At 51.1% G+C, this 22730-nt stretch overlaps 1 protein-coding gene across 10 annotated transcripts in view; it reads left to right on the top strand.

The window, feature by feature from the left end:
- Positions 1-22730, top strand: part of CSGALNACT1 (chondroitin sulfate N-acetylgalactosaminyltransferase 1) — a 257501-nt gene that overhangs the window by 200528 nt on the left and 34243 nt on the right. For all 10 annotated transcript variants that reach the window (XM_072950189.1, XM_072950186.1, XM_072950190.1 and 7 more), the window contains one exon: positions 20256-20472. In XM_072950189.1, coding sequence (XP_072806290.1) covers positions 20256-20472 — 217 coding nt within the window. The remainder of the gene's footprint in view (positions 1-20255; positions 20473-22730) is intronic.

Genomic DNA, 22730 nt, shown 5'->3' with positions numbered 1-22730 from the left:
GAATTACATCTCAGTAAAGCCACTTACAAATAAATAAAAATAAATATGATGTAATCTCTGTCCTCAAAAAAAAAGGCAGGCAGGCTAGGAGACTAATGAAAAGGCCTCAGACACAGTGGGGATGGTGAAGGCTGCTGAGCCAGGGCTGCTGCGTGGGGCAGGAGGTACACCTCTTGGGGACATACCTAGGATGTCACGAATGGTCCACTTGCAGTCCATCCAGAGAGCCCAGGGCTCTTTGTAGACATCGCTCAGGAGTGTGTAATGGACAAGCTACTGTGAACGTATTTACTTACATCACAGCTTTTTCAAAGAGGAGTTTAAGGCAGCAGTGGTGTCGGACCTCTCCCCCCCTTACATAAGTGCTAAATCACACCCTCATGTAAGATGTGTATTTGCAGACACTGGGCGGGGGTGTGGGGCAGAGGCTGAAAGAAGGAAGACCATGTCTTCTTTTTACTATAAGATGAATTCAAGAGTCAGAAATATGAAAAATCTGTTTTACCTGTTTTTGACCATAGCCAAGTGATTGCCTTAAAAGTGAATTTCCAATCTGGAAATAATCTTCCAAATAAGCTATCATTTGTCTGAAGCTGCATATTCAAGCCTCAGAACCAAAAGCTGGTGTACCCTCGCTGGGCAGTGGCTGTCACTGGGGGCCCACGAGCCGGGCTGCAGCGTGGACCGGCTGTGAGACCAAAGCACAGTAGTGCCTCCGGCTGGCACTGAAGTGGACGAAAGCTTTCAGGGCCAAACCCAGTCTGACCAGGGTGTCAAGCCCGACACAGGAAGGGCGGCCTGAGCAGGGTAGATGACGCAGAGTCCAAGGGGGTGGAGGTGGATAGAGGTGTGGGGTTCCACCGGACCCAGAGAACAGGCAGGAGATGCGCTCTGAGACAGGTCAGGAGCTGTGAGCCGGGACCTGGGGAGGCAGCGAGGTCACCACCCTGGGACAGTTACTTACTCAGCAGACGTTTACTGAATGTCTGCTGCGTGTCAGCCGAGCCCGCAGAATGCTGGTCGACCCCAGGATGAGGGCTGTGCTTCTCTGAAAGGAGCCTTCACGATTCTTATGTAGATAATATTTTGTTACTAAAATACTACACATTTCTAGACATTTTCTAAAGGAATCTCACTAGTTACCAAGGTTCCTTTAAGGCTGTAGTTTAAACGTGTTACTCATTTTCAAGTTCATGGCAGAACCTCCTTGAATTATGAATATGTTTATGGTCCATAAGTAAATAGGGCTTATTAACAGTACAGAATGTACTTTGGCTTTCCCTCCATGTTTAGTGAAATCATGACTCTCACTAACCTTTACCCACAAGCTAAATTATGCTGGAATTCATGAAAAGTAGCAGACTGCAGGGCCTCGTGTTAGTGTGTGGAGATAAGAGTATGTCTTAATACCCTTCAGTTCTGTACCAGATCTGCTCAGAATCAGTCATGTCCTTTGCAGATTATTGAATCACAGAGAGACATACATCAAATGCAAAGAGTGAAAGATAAATGGGCAAAAGATGAACAGATCAGGAAGGATGAGACACGAGTTTGTCCGTTTTATACATAGTGGTGTGTTCTGTTAATCCCAAACTCCATACGAATACATGAAAACGTGAGAAAGTAAAACGGAAGTTGAATACTAAGTTGCCGTAATTTAAAAAAGGATGGTACCTGGTGAAGTGAACACTTAGACCTGGTAATGTGAATGTGCGTGAGCGCACCACTCTCTAAGGTCGTTCGTGTCAAGAGCCTGTAAGATGCTCATACCGGTTCCCAGTGTTTTCATCTCTGAAAACCTACTCTCAGAAATGCCCATGGATACTTACATCGAGAATGTTCACCGTAGTAGTCGTTGTAATAGTGGAAAAATAGGAACAACCCAAATGCCTGACACAGGAGACTGGTGAGATCATGTGGTATCTTTAGAGCGGAATGTTGTGCAGCAAGTAAAAGTCATTTATTCAGTAGCTGTTAAGTCATATGGGGCAAAGCCATTGTCACAATTTAAAATGGAAAAGAATCGTAAAGTTTACATCTATCTGTGTTAAGAAAGACTAATATAATATTATAAAATCAACTATATCTCAATATAAAATAAAAACAAGCTGCTGTTAAAAAATAATAAATGTTTACAAAACAAGTGGTAATTTAAAAAAAAAAAACAAAAGAAGAAAGATTAAGAGGATGAAAATACTGTGTCAGAACATTTACGGTTTTATCCCCGAGTGGTGGGATGCTGGGTGATCCTGTGCTTCCAAATACTCTGCTTTGAAAATCTGTTGCTCTTACACTTCGCAAGAGGGTGTAGCAATGCTTGAGTCACGTTGACATGATTGAAAAAGAAAGTAGTGTTCGATCGCAAAGTAACAAAATGTTCTGGTTGAAACGACGCAGAATTCGAGGTGTTGGTAATAAGTGCCCTTCTGTCCTGCTTCTCGAGAATCTAGAAGAGATAAAACACTGCAGGTCACTTTCTCAGTCTTGGCCAATCTTTTTTTTTAACCCGCTTTTTAATTGAAATGTACTTAGTTTACAATATTGTGTTCATTTCAGGTGTGTAGCAAAGTGATTCAGTTTATGTGTGTGTATATATATACATATGGTGTATATTTCAGATTCTTTTCCATTATAGGCTGTTACAAGGTACTGAATACAGTTCCCTGTGCTGTGCAGTACTCAGGTCCTTGCTGTTTGTCTATTTTATATGGAGTGGTGTGTAGCTGTTAATTCCAAACTCCAGGTTTATCCCTCCCCCGCCCCCTGCTCTCCCCTTTGGTAATCGTAGTTTGTTTCCTGTTTGACCAGTCTTTACCCTAAATGCCACGCCGGAGGAGGCAGCCAGCCTGCAGAGGTGAGGGTGGTTCTTAGGAGGGGGAGGGTCAGCCTCTTGGGAGAGGTTTGAGCACAGCTTCTTTACGTTCTAAGCCCTTTCCCGCCCTTCCTGATCGAGTGCAGGCATCCAGGCTGCAGGGAGTGGGGGACTCGGCAGAAAGCCGGATGTTGACCCTCATCCCAGCCCTGCAGGACGGTGGCTCTGGGTCCCATGGCCCCTGAACAGCAGTTTGGTGGAACCTGCCTTCCCTGACATCGCCGGCAGCTCTGGGGTCCCAGTCTGTCCCCGTGGCATCTTACTCTGCTTTCTGACTTTCTGAAAAGCCCTCCTGGGACTCCTGTGAGAGGAATGGGAGTTTCACGTGTCAAGAGGAAGGAGCACAAAACCCCTCTTCTTCCTCTTCAAAAAAGACCCTACTGTCAGTGGTGCTTTTTTTTTTTTTAAAAAAGCCTATCTCACCCTTTTCCCTTCTTTTCCAAAAATACGTCTTGCAGCCGGTTTGTGACAGCTAGCGGGCGCCCGGCAGCCTCGCACACGTGGCTCCCATCTGTACTGGGTCCGCCTGCCGCGCCGTATATTTAGCTGCCGAAATTAGGACTGTTCCGGGTGCTATTTCCAGAGGCGCTGGGAAGTCAGGGGGAAGAGCAGGGCTGCTGATCGGGGTCGGCCTCTGAACGCTGCTGGCTCTCCTCCTTGAATCTAGAGTTAAGAGATATTTGGGGACGTCGAGAGAACAGATGGCCCGTGTGGTAGTTAGCCCACGGAGGCAGTTGCGTGTCTTCTGAGCTGGGAGTAGAATTTTGCTTCCATGTGGGCCGTTCAAGTTGTGGACGGAGGCTCCGGGTAGAATTCGCAGAGCTAGGTGTGTGTGCATGAATCATTGCAGCCGAGTGAGAGTAGCTCGGCTTGGCTTCCCAAGTGAACAGTTCCTGGCAAAGAGATGGAGGAAGAAGGGTTTTGTTTGTTTTCCATGTAAAATTGGAGATCCTCAACTCTTCTAGCAGGGTTCTGGAACCATGTCTTTGTCGAGGGAGCTGGTGAAAACACAAGGTGTGGCCCTGGGGGGTGCAGACCCCATGCACCCCTCTTTCGTAGCACCGTGTCCTGTGATGGCTGAGTTCTCTGGGTCCTTCACTGGACTGAGACGAGGGACCATCCCTCATACCACTAACACTAAGCGGAGTGCCTTGGATGTAGCTGTTGAAAAATGTTTCTTGAATGAGTAAATGATTTCACAGGAGCACAGGTAGAGGATGGGCCAGCACTGGAGGAAGGAGAGGATGACTCTGCAAAGTGATGAGTGAACTTGCTCATTTGATTTTTTTTTTTTGAGAGAAAGACTGAGGATTTAAGGTCTAAACACATAAAAATATCCACTGTACTAGCCAATAAATGTGTGACAGTGATGGTTTCATGTGATACTTTTATTCCTTTGTATCTCTCTGTGTTTGATTTGAGTCTTCAAAGTTGAAAGCTAATTTAATGTGCACTTGGCGTTTCTGTTTTAGTAATCATCCTGCTTCTCTCATCTTCCTTCTCCCCCAAGGACACCCTCCCCCACCGTGATGCCCAGCACTCTTTTGCTGTTGACCTGTCTTTGGTGCCCCGGCCTCCCCACCTCTCATTTCCGTTCTGTACCTGGAGGTACATCTCTGCCCTTCAGACAGGGCCAGTGTTTCTCCTTGGACATATTTACACAGTCACAGCTGTGTATAGTTAGTTTCTGACAGTCTTGGTCTGTAAGATGAGAACCCTCCGGTTCCACTGTGACTCCTGGACAGGTAAAGTCTTCTATACCCAGTTCCAGTGTGTGTGTGGGGTTTTCCTCACACATCCAGCAAGCAGCTCTCTAACACCAGCTGGGTCCTACAGTTCAACTCAGCGAGACACTGTCTACCTGGAGATAGCGTCAGGTCCCACAGGTTGAGGGCTCAGTCCCACCAGACTGCTCCCTTCCCCAACCTCAGGCGCCCGTCTCAGGCCCAGGTTGTCACCTGTGCTCCTGACCAACCAGCTGTAGGTTTGGAGGTTCCAACGACCGCCTCCTTGGGTTCAATTAATTTGCTCGAGCTGCTCACAGAACTTGGAGAAACATTTTACTAGATTACTGGCTTATTATAAAAGCATACGATAAAGGACACAGATGAACGTCCGGATTGGAGAGATGTGGGGGGCACGGTATGTGGGAAGGGGCAGGGCTGCCTACCCTCTCTGAGCACCACTCTCCCTGCACCCCAGCCTCTTCACCAGCCTGGAGGCTCTCCGAACCCCCATACTTGAGGGATTTCTATGAGCGTCACCAAGTGGGCACGATTGACCATTAACTCCATCTTCAGCCCTTCTTTCTCAAGAGAATGAGAGGTGGAGCTGAACATTCCAGTCATGACTTTGTTCATCTGGTGACCCCTGATCCAGGAGCTCCCCAACCAGAGTCGCCTTGGCTTTGCAGTCAGGCTGCCTGGATTTAACTCTCAGCTGAGCCATTTAACTACTTGTATCATGTAGATGGATAGAAACGCTCCTCAGTCTGTCTGACTGCAAAATGGACGTTGTTAACATCTCATGGGGTTGTTGCAGGGAATATATGGGGTTAATATACATAATTTTTATAGCAGCTCCTGGCACAGTAAATGTTAATTAATAGCTATTATTACTGCTTTTGCTCTTTGTTGGTAGGCCTGGGGGAAGCATTTTTATAACCTCAGAAATTTTTTACACTCCCTCCCTGGCTTCTGAATTATAGTTGATTTTCTGTAAGCCACCACTGAGATAGTGGTAAGTTCATTTCTCTTTCTTGACTCATCCCCAAAATACCATGTCATAGAAGCAAAATTAAAAGTTTCCCAGTGAAGGAGGTTTGCAAAGGTTTCTTCACGGAGTTAAGGGTTCTGATCTAACCTGTTATGGTCACCAGTGGTCATATTTAAATGTCTGTGGTATATTAATTCTCACTTTGTGCATACGGTGCCTGTCAAGGTCAGAGGGAGTCTCTTGGGAAATGGCACAACGTGAAGACTTTGGGGTCTAGGATGCATGTCAGTATTCATCCACGTTTATTTCAGCACATCTTTGAATGTGAGTTTTCGTTCTTTCTCCTTTCTTCGGGCTGCTGTGTTCCGCTCTAAACCCCCAGCCTCCTTCGGCTGGAGAGCGCAATGATTTCTTGATCGCTGCAGGGCTCTCCCGATTGGAATCCTACGCAGAGACGGCTGGCATGGGAAGGGTCACATAGTGGCCATGTGAAAAGGCACTTCTGGGCCGAGAGCCTCTGTCAGCAGCGGACAGGCACCACGCCCCGCAGCCGGCGCGCCAGAAGATTTGTTAGAACCGTGGCTTCTTGCCTGAGTCTTTCAAAGCCTGACCATTCTGCGTGTCTGGAATCTCACCCATTGTCCTCAGCGACTTTCCATTCATCAGGTGAATTGCTATTAGAGTCTCGTTTCACTGGCCCCGGGCTCACTGGTTTCGCCCTGTGGACTCGTGCGGACTCCACCATGGTCTTGACGCGTGGTGGCCCCTTCCCTTACTGGGGGCTGGGTCCTCCCTGTCATGGAGACAAGGTGTCCAGTGCTCTCGGAACCGGGACCGCTGTGACTAAGCAAGAGCAGAGGGAAAAGTTCCACTGTTCCCCGGAAACGGACACATCGTCACTGACTATACTTCAATTAAAAAAAAAAGAGCAGCGGTGAAAGAAGCGCGCCCTTTTATTTAGGGTCACCACAGCCACCGCTGGGGCATGAGATGGTGATCTCTTCTGGGTGTCACCTGGAGTGAAATTGTCTTTTTAAAGCGATACTGTGTTTTAGGATATAGTTTATTTCATAGTGCTTTGCAGATAGTCACGTGATCGATAAGTCTCTGGGGCAGAACAGGAGTAAATGTTAAAGCACAAACTTTCAGGACTAAAATTTCAGCTCTTTAGAGCTATCAGCTTGAGAAAAAATGGAAGTAAGACTTCAGAAAGGAAGCAGCATGTGAAAGTGTGAGTTGGCACCGGAATGTGGGTTAACGTTCTTTCCCAGAAGAAGCGGTGAAAGGATTTCTCGTTCCCTTGGCTTCCTGAGAGGACGTGGAGTAAATCCTGAGAGCCCTTCATGCAGGCGTGAGACAGGAGACAGGCTCTCAGCTCCACCGCAGCGGCACTGAGCACCGGCCACGTGGGGCCCAGCAGCGCAAACCCAGGCAAAGAGCTCAGCTCCCGGAGGTCACGTTCTGGCTGGGGAGGAGAGTAAACCAAATCCACATCAGCAAATTGCACATCAAGAGAAGAGGGTGGTGTCCCTTTATAGGGGAGAAAGGACAGAGTTCAGGGGAGTGGAGGCGGCCGAGGAGGACACCACAGTCTTAAATAAGGTGGTCAGACCAGGCCTTGCTGAGCCGGTGACGCGTGTTCAGACGCGTGCGGGAAGTGAGGGAGCAGGTCAGGCCCCCGCCCGGAGGAGGAGGGTTCCTGAGAGGTGAGGCCGGTGCCCTGGAGGAGCAGGCGGGCGGCCGGCAGGGCAGGGCGGAGTCAGGGAGGGGAGGGACAGCTTGTGGACCCCCGTGGGGGCCTGGCGTTCACCCTCAGGCTGCCTTACACCCAGGAGAAGTGACCCCTGACGTGAGACTGTCCGTACTATGCCTTACATTAAAGGAGAAGACGGAGAAGTAAATGCCCTCGCTGTATATATTCATGTCATCTGCTCAGTGCTTTATTCAGTACTAGGTAAGCATGGAAACAAGGGTGAGTGAGGTGTCGCCTCGTCCAGAAAGCAGCCGAGTCCATAGATGCCCGGTGACAGCGATGAGGTGCTGTTTTGGGTCTCAGATTACACACAGGCCGTACAGGAAAGCAGGGGAAGGGGGACCATCAGGCCCTCTCTTGCGGGGTGTGGGGAGGGCTGACTCCCAGAAGGGACAGTCTGTGCTGAGTCTTGAGGGATGTAGGGAGCTGGATGGGGAGGGAGAGGCGGACTGGACATGGGGGCAGGGCTGGAGGTGCAGATAACAGAGCCATGGGGACAAGGCAGAGCTGGCTGAGTTCAGGGGCTGGACTCCGCTTTGGGTTGGGGTCAGGTGTGTTGAGACGAGGCTGGAGATGTCACTGAGAACCAGATGACAAAGTGCGTTCACTTGATGCACCCCATGAGCTTTACCTTGACACCAGGGGGCTCAGGAGGGAGCTGAACAGAAGGAGGACAGCGCAGAATTTAGAAGTGTCACTTTGGCTGCTCTGTGGAGGATGAGTAGGAGGGATTAGCTCACTAGCTCACTCACTCGGGAGGGACCAAGTGCCCACCCATTTGCTAGGGCCCAGGGTGTAGCAGGGATTTGGAAATAAGATGAAATCCCTCCTCTGATTGGGAGAATGAGATGCTGTAAACCCAGCGAAATAAAAACAGGATGGTGATGGGTGAGCTGGCGACTGGGAGTGAGAGGCAAACATCCCGGACACAGAGGCAGCCCGGCGGGCTGGAGCCGTGGTCACCAAGGCTGGGCAAGAGTGAGATGTGATCGGAAAGTGGATGTGAGAATCGGTCGCATTACAAGGCTAGTGTCTGATAAATGACAGCCTTGACAACTTGGACAAAGAATTTTAACGCTGTGTTTCCTGCGGCGGGGAGCATTCCAGGTCCTTGTGCCGGGAAATGGCCCGATGAGGTCAGAACCTGAGGGGGGTGGGAAACGAAGGGGGATGAGCTGGTTTGTAAATTACGTTTGCTCCACAGCACCAGCCACTCCACATCTCAGAATCACTCAGAACGAGAGCCTCCCGGTGGCGCTTCGGCACCTGTGCTCCTTGCTAGGTCTGCGTGAACTAGACCACCTGTTTCCTATTTGAAATTTAAGAAGGAGGCGACTGAAACACGCACTGCTGTGGTTATTTATAATTCAAATTTAAGGAGATAGCCTGCCGCACTGAGAAGTGCTCTTTTAGGGCTCTGGGTCATGCCACCTGTCATTCCACTCTTCCCATCACACCTGCTGCTGCGAGAGTCCTGGTGTGCAGGGAAGAGCTGCTTCCCGCAGACAGACGTCAGTGTGATTCTCGGACAGGAGTCTTTTTCATCTAAGTCAAGAAATGTGGGAGTGGGGGGAGGGTACAGCTCAGTGGTGGAGCGCGTGCTGAGCATGCACGAGGTCCTGGGTTCAATCCCCAGTCCCTCCGTTAAAATAAATAAATAAACTTAATTACCTCCCTCTCCAAAAAAATTTTTTTAAATGTGTATGGAAATTCAGATGACCTAAAATAGCCACAACAGTTTTCAAAAATTCAAAATAAAAACAACGGGGCCTTGCGGGAACTCACAGCTTCTGAGTGTGCTTTGTGAGGAGTACTGACCGTGAAGGAGAGTAAGACAATTTATGAGAAGAATAAAGCATCCTGATTTCACAGCACAGTAATCACGAAGGAAGCAGCAGCAGAGCTCCAGCTATTTCAAATTAACAGCATCGATAAACTGGAGGCCAGCCGGCAGGGAACCTGGACTGCTGGCCCCCAGCGACCCTTCGAGAACCCCAGTTCTTACCATGGATTGAGTCCACGGGCCCGTAGAGATTTTTCTTCATATGAAGGAGGACAGAGTCTGGAGTCGCCTTCAGCGCTGCCGCCCGTGAAGTGTCGCGCTCTGTGTCAGCGGCAGCTGGGATGCCATCTTTGTTGGAATGGCTGGGGTCCTGGACCCAGAAGACAGGTTTCAAACAAGATTTACAGATGGGTTCCCGCCCTGAAGTATGATGTTTTCTCATGTCTTTTCTGCACCAGCACCTGGGACGCCTGCGAATGGCTGTGCTGAGTTTGGGGACCACTAGATGGTGGGAGCGTTGGAATCGTGTTCCTCAAAGCTGTGCTTTCCAGCCCTGGCTGCACGCTGCTCTCTCGGGAAATTCAGGCCACACTACACACTAACTAAATCAGGGTCTTTGGGGATGGTTTTTTGGTGGGTTTTTTTTTTTTTTGGCATCGCTGTTTTTAAGGCTCCCCAGATGATCCCAGTGTGCAGGAACGGTCGTGAACCCCTGTTCTTTTAAGGCCTCGCCAGCCTGAGAGCTGGAACAACCTGACAGGCACCAGTTCTCAAGCCTGTGGCTGCCCAGGGGCCGGTCCTGGAAATCCTGATCCTCTGTCCACAAACATCATGAAATGTATTTGCCCTTCTCTCTGTAACTAGTACGTGACCTTCATTTGGGGGGAACTGAAGTCTTCCTCTTCCTTCCTTTCTCCCCACATAACATGCTGGCTAACACTTACGAAGTGCTTGAAGTATTTTGTGCGTTTAAGTGCTAAATACGTACTTCAGTCCTCACCAGAACCCTATGAGACAGGTCTTTTATTACAATCATGCATATTTTACAAGTGAAGACACAGGCAAAGAAAGGTGCAGTCGCTTGCCCAAAATTACTAAACAGCTGAGCTTTGAACTCAGGCGCTCTGGCTCCAGGCTCTCTGCTCCTGGCTCCTGACTCTTAGTCCACAGAGAGGAAGCCAAACATTGATTCATTCAACAAACATGTGCGGAGCCCCTACCTGCCAGGCACTTACTCATGCATTCATTGTGACTTGGGGGTGGCTTCACAGATGACAGACCTGTGTACTGCTGTCAGAAAGAAATGACTTAAAATCAATCTCAAAATCATTATTCTTGGTAGATGTCCTGTGACACACACTCTTCCATATCTAACAGCCTTGTATTTACAGCGCGTTAACTGTTGAATTGAATGTATTTTGTTTTCCTTTTTCTGAGACTCCCTCTTTGGCCTGTGGATTATTTAGAAGTGTGTTGTTTGATTTCCATGTGTTTAGGGATTTCCTTGTCTTTCTGTTGCTGGTTTCTACTTTGAATTCATTATGATCTGAGAACACTGTATAATTTCAGTTCTTTCCAGGTTTTTGGTTTGTTTATGGCCCAAGGTGTAGTCTATTGTTGAATGTTCCATGGGTGCTTGCAGAATACGTGCATCGTGCTGCTGTTGGGCGGAGTGCTGTGTACATGTCGACTAGGTCCCGTGGGCTGGCTGTGCTGTTGACATCTCTGTGTCCTTTCTGACTTCACGGCTGGTAGTTAGTTGCTGTCAGTTGTTGCTGGTTAGTTGCTGACAAGGGGATTGAAGTCCCCATCTGCAGTTGTGGAATTGTCCGCTTCTCCTTCCAGCCTTTTCAGGTTTTGATCTGTGTGTTTTGTGGCTCTGTTTTCTGGTGCACGTGCATTTAGGGTGATTATCCCTTCCTGTCGACTGACCCCTTTGTCATTGTATGGTGTCTCTCTTTGCCTCTAGGAATTTCCTTTGTTCTGAAGTCTACACGGGCTTACACGGCCACTCCTGCTGTGTTCATGTTTGGGTAGTGCGTCCTTCTCCATCCTTTTCCTTTCGGTGTATCCATGTCATTTGTTAAATTTGAGGTGAGTTTCTTGTAAACAACCTAGAGTTGTTCTGGTTTTTTTATTTTTATTTTCAATCCACTCTGACAGTATCTTTTTTTGAAATTTGTACATTTAGGCCATGTAGACTTAAGGATATGGTAAGAGTTTATGTCTCCCGAGTTAACAGTTGACATAACCGGGAAGCATTTTATTTTAGAGAGCTCTCCAAGAGATGAAATTAAGAACAGCTGTCGGTGGGTACTTGACCAAGAGGTAGCTCTGTTCGTTTGCATGATTTTATTGCCAAAGTAAGAGTTTGATGTCATCTACTGAAAAGTCTCCTAGGCTGAATTTACTGAGGTTTGGGGGTCTTGGCTGCCCAGTCGTCCATGTGGTTAGGCCTGTCAGGGTCTCCCTGTGCGTGGCTCTGTGCTGAGGTCGGGGGCCGTGCATTCTGGCACGCGCCCCATGTGTTGTAGGGGGACGTGAGTGACCCCGCGCAGTGTTTGCATCTGCTCTCAGCGACCAGCTCGGCGTGTTTTCCTGTTTCCGTGCCCTTCTCGGTTGCTCACATTTCAGTTACTACGGCTGCGTTACAAACTGTCCCAGAATTTATCACCTGCTGACAGTTTCTGTGGGTTCAGAACCTGGAGAGGACCCGGGGGGACGGCTGTCCCTGCCCCAGCATGTCTGGGCCCCCTGGGGAGGCTGGAAGGCTGGGGTGACATGACCCACGGTGTAGCATCATCCGGGTGCTCCTTCCTGCACTGTGATGTCGCAAGCACCACGACTGTCCCTGGGGCATGGCGTCTTCATGGCATGGCAACCTCGAGGCGGGTGGCCCTCCCACGTGGTATCTGGGCTCCACGAGAAAATGTTCCAGCAAACAAAGTGGAAGCTGCACCCCTTTGCTGTCCACTGTCTTGGGCAGAGCAGCCACAGGCCTACTCAGGTTCCAGGGGTGGGTATGGACCCCTCCCCTTGGTGGGAACCTTGTTACATAATTTGAGGGTCATGACTTAGACAGGACTTGAGAAAAAAAATATTTAGGGAGTACTGCCACCTAAATAGGTTAAATATTACCTATTCTTGTAGATTCTCTAAGGTCAAAAACTTTTGTATTAACCTATTGTCTGAAAAGCCACGTGTCTGACAGACCCCCTTGCCTGGCACCCTGTGGCACTACGTGTGTGCTTGCATACGGGGCCAGTCTCATGATGTGCAGGGGCGGTCGCTGTAGGAGCTCTGTGGGGGCTCTTGATCCTAAGATCACATGTTCTTCTTCCATTTAGTGTGGTCTCTTGGATGCGGTGGGTCGTGTGCTGTTTAGTGCGTGTCTCGGGCACTGCAGTTGGAGAAACTGACGCTTGGAGAGTTGACCACGTCCAAAGTCACAGAGCCACGTAACGGTTGAAGGGAATTAAATTCAATCTGTCTTTCTCTGGGCCAGTGTCTCTGCAAGGACATTCCCTGGCTTTGTCACCTCAGGTGCTGCTCCCTGACTTGCCACCCCGCAGGGGTGACGGACCCAGAGCTCAGCGTGCGGAGCAGATCGTCATGTTAAAAAGGCTGTTGCCACTGGGTTGACAGACCTCACGGCTCTCAGCAGTCGGTGTTAAGTTGTTTTTTAGGACGCTCTCCGCCCCAGAGGAAAGGCATTGATCGCTGTGGCCTTTGCGTCATTTCCCCCTGGTGATCAGGCTGAGATGTGTGTCCACGTCTGGGTCTGTTTCTCGGGATTCGGAGGGAAGCGCAGCGTAGGAGTCATCTTCCAGTTGAAAGCTGACCCCAGTGGGTTTTTCTTCAAAATGTTACAGTGATCAGAACATACCTTTTTACAGCTGAAGGTTGTTAGATTTTAGCTGTAACGATTGTCCAGAAAATAAAAGAAAATCCACAAACCCATGTCCCAACGAAACCCACAGTGTGTGTGGTCCCACCTCCTTGGCGTGACTCACAGCCCTTCCTCCTGAGACTGGGGCTCCGCCTGGCCCCCCTCCCAGCTTCCAGGACTTCTGTCCTTGTCTGCGTGGACCCTCCACACTCTGTGCGCCATCAGACATGCTGGCCACATGGCCACGGGGGTCCTCTCACCGCCCCCGGGCCAGCCTCCTCCTCTGCCTCACTCGCCCCTCGGGAGCCTCCCCACGTCTCCCAGGCGGGGTTAGGGCTTCTCACCATAGCCCGACCCCTGTGCGCTCACTCCTGCCCCAGTGCCCTCCAGGCAGCCCGTGTCATATCATCAAGTAGCCATGGTGATGGGAGGTGCTCGTGAGGGGCTGGAGTGAGACGAAGCCCGCCCCATCACTCTCCCGCCTCCCCTTCTGCCCTGGGCGCCCTAGGATGTTTGCAAGAAACGATTCCTTATTCAGATTTCATTTAAGATACTGCCGAAGTTGGGGCCACAGCTCCAGACGTTCCCCATTTTATGAAGGAGAAGTTCAAAGAGAAAAAGGAAAGAGGACTGGGGCCTGAAAGTGTGCTTCTCGGGTCATTGTCCAGGCTGGTGTGACACCAGTCCTCTCCCTGTCTGTGCCCCGGAAGCCGCAGGGGTCGCAGACCCGGCCTGCTGCGTTCCTGGCCCTTCCCTTTGCCATGCTTTATCTGTCGTGTGGCACTTGCATAGAAGTACCCGTATTTACCCCCAGATGTCCAGTGACTCAGTGCTATGGTTTATTTGTAAAACTAAAATGAATTCCTGGCACGGACTGATAAGATGGGTTGGCTGAGAATGCTTATAGGAGGTGCAACTTAGGAGTTTCCTGGAAGCACACGGCAGCTGACGCCGATGCTTTGTGCACTGTGATTTGATTTCTAAGACCGGGTAATAGGAACCTGGTGTCATGAAATATCTTGTTTAAGGTACAGAGTGAATGATGAAGCTAAGGTTAGACTTCGGTCCCTGGCTTTGTAGCTGCAGAAAACACAGGCCTCAGGACAGTGCGGGGACCAGTGTGAGGGGTGAAGTCAGGTGAAGGGTCATGGTGTCTGATAAAGGGCTGTGGAGTCAGTGGTTTGAAAATTCCAGTCGCTACCACACTAGAATATCAGAAATGGGTTTCTCAAGCAACAGCTAAAAAAATCCTATTGCAGTGTTGCCAAAATAGTTACCTTGACTCGAATATGATACATGCTAATTTGCATGTCAGCAGGCTTTCTACCAGAATATCCAGAATCCTCATCTCCGGATCCACTGTGACTTCGAAAACTGGGTGATTGGATCCAGCTTCCGAGCATATTTCATGCTGGTGTGGAGAACAGCAAGGAGGACTTGCCCTGAGCCCTGACCCCTCTGAGCCAGAGGTGCAGCAAATGGCCAATGGAGCAAAGCAGATGACGTCATAGCAGTAACAGTAATGACCTCACAGTAATTACAGCAATGACGCCACAGTAGTAACAGTAGTGACGTCATAATAGTAGCAGGAACGATGTCGTAGTCACAGCAGCAGCGGCGTAGCAGTGGTGACAGTAGTGAGGATTGTTCCTGCTATTACTGTCACCGACATCGCCAGGCATGCTTACATGTGATTTATTTATCTCCAGGGCAGCCCTGTAAAGAAATAGGTATTATTATCGACCCCATTTCTTAAACATGAGGAAACTGACGTCCACTGAGCTATCAGTCACCTCAGTCGTCAAGAGTGACTTTTATGGCTGGCTTTCCTGACACACTCTGGACAGGCGATGACCCTTCTGAAGTATCCTTACGGATGTTTTTCTGTTCTCAAAAGTCAGTCTCAAGAAGAAAGGAGTGTGGCGCAGGGAGCTCTGTCCAGTACCTAGTAGTGACCTATGATGGAAAAGAACGTGACGAGGAACACGTGTAGACGGACAGCTGCGCCGTGGTGCTGTGCACCGGAATCTGACACAACGTTGTCAACCGCCTAGGCTTCACAGTTTTTAAAAAAAGGGAAGGACGAATGGAAGAGAAAGAAGTTACAAGCATCCTTTTGACGGTGAGGTTAGTTTGCCCTCAAGAGCCTCACCGTGCCTTGCTCTTAAGTGCACGCTTGCCGGCCGGTCACTCTGCGCACGTCATTTGTAACCTGGGACACGGCACCCGCTTCTCTTCTGTAGAGGCCTCGCTTGGCCCCCCTGTTAAAGGAAGGGTAAGTGGTGGGGCCCTCTGGAAGCTCTCGGAATTAAGATGACGTTTGTGAACGTGGCTTGAGGAGACAGGAGTCGGGGTGGAGCAGGCACAGGTGCTCCGGCTGCGCGCCCTCTGCGTCAGAGTAGTTGTGTCACCAGAGACGGGGGTGAGGTCACCCCTCCCTGCGCTGTGACCTCTCACCCCTGCCCAGTGCTACCCCTGGATCTCGAGTCTGGTGCTTTTCCACCACATCCTGGAGATGGGTCTGCGGTGCTGAGAGAGGAGACCGGGCAGCTGCTGGGAGGTGTGGTAACGGCCCCTGACTTCCCGCCCTCGGTGTTTGCTCGGGATCCTGAGCTTCCCCCTGCCCTGGCCGGCCCTTCAGCCTCGTCCCCCGCCCCCAAACCTCCTCACTCCCAGCCCGCCTTCCCCTGCTCCTCTGAGAAGCCTGAGCTGTCTGCACCCGTCGGCCTCCTCTGCCCTGTGTTGGGGGCTAGGACTCTTCTCGGTCCAAGACCAGGTCCTTCCCTGGGTGCTGGACCCCTCCCCCCACTTCCCCCTTCCATCCCTGCGTCCTCATGAGACCAGGTCCTTCCCCAGGTGCTGGCCCCGCCCCTACGTCCCCCGTCCATCCCTGTGTCCTCATAATCGATTTCCATTGGCTCCTTCCTCTCCACACACGAAGGACTTGTTTCTTTTTCCTATTTTTTAAAGAAAGAGAACACTGGCACCTCTCTGAGTGTCTCTAGCTGCCACTCCACTGCCATCACCCCTCCTTACCCAGCACCGTCCCCACCTGCCCATCTCCTGTGGTTCCCTGGAGTTGACCTGCTGGTTGGGGCACAGTGGTTCGTGTCGGGGGGTGACACCCTCTGGTAACTGCGGCAAACACACGAGAATGGGGAGCGTGGAAGAGGGGACAGAGGGAGACAGAGAAGGTTGCTGGGAGGAGGGGCGTTTGGGTCGAGACCTACAGAGTGAGAAGGACGTGCTCAGCCTTGCGGGGAGGCCTCCAGGCAGAGGGGAAGGAGAGGGCAGAGGTCCTGGGGCAGGAGTGAACTTGACACCTTCAAGGAAACGAGAGAACAATGCTCAGCTCACCCGGCTCACTCCTGCCACTTGACCTCTCACCCTCATTCAGATCTGCTTCGGGGACACGATGGTCAGGTCAGCGGGGCGGCCACGTGCCATCCGGGGGCTGTCTGTGCTTCACCTTGACGAGCAGCCCTGGGCTCTTCGTGGGCTCCCCGCCACCCTCTCCGGCCTCTGCCTGTGCTGCCGTCCCCGCCCCTGACCTCGCATCCTCCTGGTGGACCGTGTGCTGCACCTGTGGACCCCACCTGACTGCCCACCTCTCCCCCACAACTGCCTTTTGTGCCCCAGCCCAGCTGAACTGCCTCAGGTTTGCCAAACATAACAGGTCGAGTTTGTTTCTTCAGTACCTTTGCTTATGCTGTACCTTCTCATAGAATGTCCTCTCTGACTCTGTAGTCTTGACAGAGAGACGCCCACCCAGTCTCTAGTTCCCATGAAGCTTCTTTTGTCAGACGGTCCACCCCGTCCGGTTCTGCTCCCTACGCCTCGGGCAGACTTACCATGGGACGTGTGCCTGCGTGGCTCACCTTCTCTAGGAGGGCTGCACGTCAAGGTGAAGTACAGGCGGCCCCCGGATGGCCCGTGGCTCCCCTGCTGACCCGACCATTGTGTCCCTGAAGCAGATCTGAACGAGGGTGAGAGATCAAGTGGCAGGAGTGAGCCGGGTGAGCTGAGCATTGTTCTCTCGTTTCCTTGAAGGTTTCAAGTTCACTCCTGCCCCAGGACCTCTGCCCTCTCCTGCTCTACAGTGTGAATCCTGAAAGCGCAGTGATTTTATCGTGTCCATCACTCTATCTGGAACGGAGAACACAAGCCATAGTAAATGATGGCCATAAAGGAAATCAGTAAGGCTAAAAATAACCACGTCTCGTGCCTCTGGATCGCGTGAGGCTGGCGGGGTGCCTGGTGAGGAGCCCAGCCCACAGCTGCAGTGGGATCAGAACACGCCTTCGCTGCCCACTTATGTCAGACACCTGAGTGCCTTTGTGGAGCCGATATGTGGTTTTGTGGGGCAGGGGGACTGGCTCTGAAAGGAAATTCGATGGCCAGTGCTAGTGATTAAGGTGGAGTGTAAGTAAGAGAGGTTCTTAGACACTTCTGATTAAGAATCAGCTGTTGAGTTTGTCTGTACGGATCTATGGTGCAAACAGATTCACACCAAATCAACCACTAGGACCGAGAAAGGTGATTCATGAATTATTTCAGCAAGGACATCAGTCAGCGCAGCCATTTCTTACCCAAAGAGAAGCGTCTGGTGAAAGTCGAGTGGGTGATCAACTTGAGTCAGGACGCGTCCGGAAGCTGCCGTGGGCTGATGCTCTGTGATGCGGGAGAAACGAGGTGCCTGCAACGGAGGAGAAGCCGTGTCGTGGTTCCTTTCTGTTGTTTTTTATGGGGAGAATGATCTACATTGTAGCGTCAGAGCATCTGGGGGTTCACGGCAGTCTTAGGACCTCTCTCGTACACCTCTACAACTTTCCCCAGGAAAACAGAGCTGAGGACGGAAGGCGCTGTGATGGTGTCTCACTGTCTCGCGTGGTCTGGGAATGAGATGTTCCAGATAACTGGTGCGCCACAGAGCTAAAACGTTGCTGTTGAGGAGTAAAGTCTTTCTCGAGTATGTTCCAGTTCCTCTTCTTCAACAAACCAAGGAGAAGATGCCCCTGCTGTGGTGTCTGCAGGGCGGGTGAGAGGAGTGGGGTTTTTTTTTTCCTTTATATTAGAAATTCCCGGACGTTTAAATAAAAAAAATAACATTCTGCCTCCCCCTGCTGTCAGGAGGTGGTGACCTGTCACTACTTATTAGTGTCAGCATCCTTGTCTGTTACATGTTTTCTTCCCCCAGGTCGTCTTCCTCGTTGGAAATAATTTTTTTCATGAAAATCCACCCCCTTCAAAATGTACTGCTTTTAACGTGTTGCAGACTCTGAATTCAGACCATTGCTATTTAACAGCTGCCACAGGGAAAAGCTCCAAGTCGGGGTATGAGGACTGTCTGCGGGTAAAGGAGCCACGGCTCTAGGTCGTCCTCCTGACTTCTGGGAAGCGGGTGTCCACTTCCTGCTTCTTTCTGTGCTCTGAGGGGTTGGTGTTTGCCATGAGGGTGACTCTGCGGGCTGCCGCAGCCTTTGCACGTTGGTTGCCGTGTGGAGCTGGGGAGCTTGCTGGCACCAGGTCCCAGGAGCCCAGCGAGGTGCAGGCATGCTGAGATGCTGCAGAGACGCTGTGACCGAACGCGACTCCTTCCCGACTCAGCCCCACCTTCTCTGGACCCTGGGAGCTGGTGGCTGCCCCGCTGCTCTGGGCGGCGTCAGAGGTGGAAAGGGCCTGTTTGCTCAGTGAGGACCAAGTGCCTGAAAGAATTAACAGACCTGGAAGGGAACCACTTCCAGTTTTCAAGGAAGCCCTCTGAGCATCCTCCTTTCCTCCATGAGTGGCCCCCTGGGGATGCTGAGTTCTGTCCCTGTATGAGCTCAGTGGACCTCCTCTCAGCCTCCCTGACTGGGAGCAGGGGCCCTGCCACCCAAGGGGCCCCCGGAGGCCTCAGGAGAGAGCTCGACCCTCGCAGCTCTGCCCCTAGGCCTTGGGGTCCTGTGCCTGCCACCCACGGGCCGTGGTGTGGACCTCTGGGTCGGGTCGGCCGTGAGAAGTGAGAAATTCACCAGCCTCCTCTCTGTGGCACCTGAAAATGGTCAAAGAGCCTGGAAACCTGGGGCTGTGGGATGGACAGAGAACAGAGAAATTAGTGCAGCAGACCTGCAGTTCCCACAAAAGAAAGAGGAGGGAGAGTGAGGAAGGAAAGAGAAGGCTCAGACAGTCTCGGAAACCGGGCTGAGCCCGGCGGTGCATCCCCGGGTGCCCCCTTTGTAGCTGCTCAGAGCCTGGGGCGCCTGCTGGCGGACATGGGGCTTCCGAGGAAGGAAAACCTGGAAATCAAAGAGAAAAGAGGAGGAAGCTTACCCAGTGATTTGCTGAGCATTACAGGTTATATTTTCTGGCCGTAGAAAAACACCCACAAGCCCAGTGATACTGGGGGGTGGCGGGACTGAGGGGCCAGCGATTGTTCACTTGGGGTGGGGAGTCTGTCTGGTCAGGCCCTTGGGGCTCACGCGAGAGTCCGGCTGGGCTGCTGGGTCACATCGTCAGCCTGACGAGTGAGCCTGTGGAGCGTCAGTCACAGTGACACTGGAGGGGGGCCCGTAAATCGTCTCCCCGAGGAGCTGGCTCTGCACACTGGCTGTGCTGCTTCCCAGAGGTGGGAGGGCACGGTGAGGTCACACAGGGCGAGGGCCTGACGTGAGCTGGTCCTTTACGTGTCATCTGCTTTCGTGCTTCCAGAAGATTCCACGGGGCCACACCACCAAGGGGATGAGACCGGCCCCGAGCTGCCCCAGGCGCCCCCGAATAGATCACTGTGATCACTGTCTGAAATGGCAGTGATTTCCAAGAGATTATTTTAACATGTCTTAAATTAAATAAATACAATATTTAAAGTATTTCTCTAATCACATTGTGCACAATGTGGGTAAATAGCTGAAAAGGAAAAACACATAACCCCACTCCACATCCCAGCCAGTCTTACTTTGGCATATTTCCTTCCAGTCCTTTTTTACATGCCGCTGAATAGTATAAATGCAGTTTTGTACCCAGCATTACAAACTGTTTCCCGTATGTTTTTATGAAGTTTTCAGAACTGACTTTTTAAATCGATGGTATTTTCATTTCTTTGGGGATTTTTTTAAGTGGGAGTTTCCTAATAGTTATTAGACATAGAGATTGAATCTTAATTAACTTTTTTTTAAGCCATTTTGCGCTAGATGCTGGCTATAAAAAACACTCAGCAGCCAAGGCTCATTTTTAGAACCGTCTTTCCTTGTGTTTCTGTTACCAGGGATCTACCGCACAGAAAAGGACAAAGGCACTCTGTACGAGCTCACGTTCCGAGGGGACCACAAGCACGAGTTCAGACGCCTGGTCTTGTTCCGGCCGTTCGGCCCCATCATGCAGGTGAAGAACGAGGAGCTGAACACGGCCAGCACGCTGGTCAACGTCGTCGTGCCGCTGGCCAGGAGGGCGGACAAGTTCCGCCAGTTCATGCACAACTTCAGGTGGGTCCCCGCCTTGGTTTGTGGTGCTGCTCTGGCGGCGGCCGGAGTGCGCTCAGTCTCTTTTACATCCTAACCCGTGGCTCCCCTGAGATCACTTTCGGGATGATGCCAGGGAGTTTCCCAGCACTCATTTCTGTCGCTACTCGGGAAGACTAAGTGGGGTTTTATGGTCAGATGCGGTGGGTACTTCTGCACGTGCCTTCAGGCTCCGTGTTGTGTGGCGTCGGCCCTTGCAGCTCTTAGGGCTGACGTCCCTGGGCTGCCGGAGATTATCAGCTGATTGACTTCGCCGCCTTATTTTAAAGATAGAAATTCAGGTGCATCTAACTACAAGTCTTGGAAGGTCAAGCTTACTTTTAATCTTATATCGTTAAATTCACGTTATCAAAAGCCAGGAATACTCAGCATAAGGGTGTGGTTGATACTTCTCAAAATTCTGGATGATGAATGCACTCTTAAAAGTTTTTACATTTAAAGAGTAACCCGTTCCTAGTTAAGTTTTAAGGTCAGAATCCAAGAGTCCTAAAAGAGAGCTTTGGGGTCCTCTGGTCTGACCCTCCGCAGAATCCTGTGGTGGCATTCCTGGGATGCGGTTATGTGTGTGTGTGTCTGTGTGTGTATCTCTGCGTGTGTGTCTGTGTGTATTTGTGTGTCTCTGTGTGTGTGTGTACCAGGGAACTACCTGCTACCGCGGCAGGCTGCAGCTGTGGATGGAAAGATCGCCGTTTTTGGACCTGAAGTCTGCCTCCCAGTGATTTCTCCCCAGTGGGCCTAGTTCTAGCCTCTGAGGAGATGACTCCCTCGTCATTCTCCTGCGGGTTCAGGAGCAGGGCCTTCGGCTGTGATGTCACGCACAGTTGGGTGGGGGACCTTCCCACCTGCTCCCGGTTTGGAGAGCACCCCTTGGGCGCGAGCTCTGGACGGCCAGCAGCGCCCCTCTGGCCCCAGCACTGAGGTCTGTGTGTAGCTCTGGTGCCCGGGTGCGCCCGTGTCTTCCCTCAGCCTTCTCTGTGGAATGGCCGAGTGTGCTGGCCAGTTCAACATCACATCCTGAGAAGGACAGAACCTGCAGTGGGCACTAGGCCTGAAGTCAAACCGTTGCCCCCAGGGCCAGTGTGCCCACTCCTAGGACGAGTTACAGTAAGCTCCTTTGGCCGGGAAGCTGGCGAGAGCTTGCCAGGCCGGGGCCCCGAGATCGGCCCCTGCCCTCGGGCGCGTCCGCGGTGCGCTGGGCTTGGTGAGGGGTGGCAGCGAGGGGCCAGTGCTCCCTGTAGGACTCCGGAGCCTGGAAGAGCAGGATTCTTTTGGCTACATAAGACTGGTTGTTGCCTTAGTGTCACGAGGATTGCAAATCCTAACAATAAGAGCAAAACTGGAAGGGAAATAGTGTGGAAAAAAGTCAAACCTTTAGTTTACAAGTCTCCACAACTGAGCCGGTGAAATGAAATGTAATTCTGTGCCATGCTTTGAAAACAGCGATGCTCACTGTTCGGACGCCCCTTGGTGCATGTGGGCGGGGAGGCTTGTTCCCTGGCTGGGGGGACACCTGGAGGGACTTGACCAAATGAAGGGGGTAAGGTGATGAGTTCGCGACGCGGCCCCTCCTTCGCGGAGAGGAGACGTGTCACCCGGGGGTGGAGGCTGCGGTAGAAACACAGGCCGGGGCGGTGGGACACAGGGAAGGCGGAGCTCAGAGGGGGTCCGCTCTGTGGTCCAGGGGCTTCTGAGCGTGTCAAGGTCACTGAAGAAGTGGGATGAGACAGAATGCTCAAGCCTGAGGGTAGCTAATTCCATGTCAGAACTTGGTAAAGGTGGCGTGTCAAATCGGCCAGCAGAGGATGAATAGATTCCACGCACAGCTTTAGGACAACTAACCAAACGCTAATTCCGACTTCACACCAAAGCCCAGAGTAAACCCTGGCCGATTAAATATTTAAATACAACGAGGATGACCATCAAAGTATTTGGAGGAAATATAAGGGGCTATTTAGTAAACATTTGATGTTGTCTTTGCCATGTCCCTTCCAGCCCAAGGGTGAAAACCGTTAACTGCGGTGGGCACTGAGGGTAGAACTATGAGTGCTTTTTTATTTCCTTCTTTGGATTCTCTTTGTTTCATAAATTTTTATATAGTCACGATATGTTTTAATTTTGTTTAAAAATTTAGTGGAAGATTTTTTTTGTTATTTAAACAAGAGTTTAAAGTTTATAAAAGTTATGCATTCTATAAGATGTTTAAACAATAGAACACAACAAGG

The sequence above is a fragment of the Vicugna pacos genome, chromosome 26, assembly GCF_048564905.1.
Source record: "Vicugna pacos chromosome 26, VicPac4, whole genome shotgun sequence".
NCBI lineage: Eukaryota > Metazoa > Chordata > Mammalia > Artiodactyla > Camelidae > Vicugna > Vicugna pacos.
Note: the sequence above shows the minus strand (reverse complement) of the source record. Positions and strands in the feature narration are given on the sequence as shown.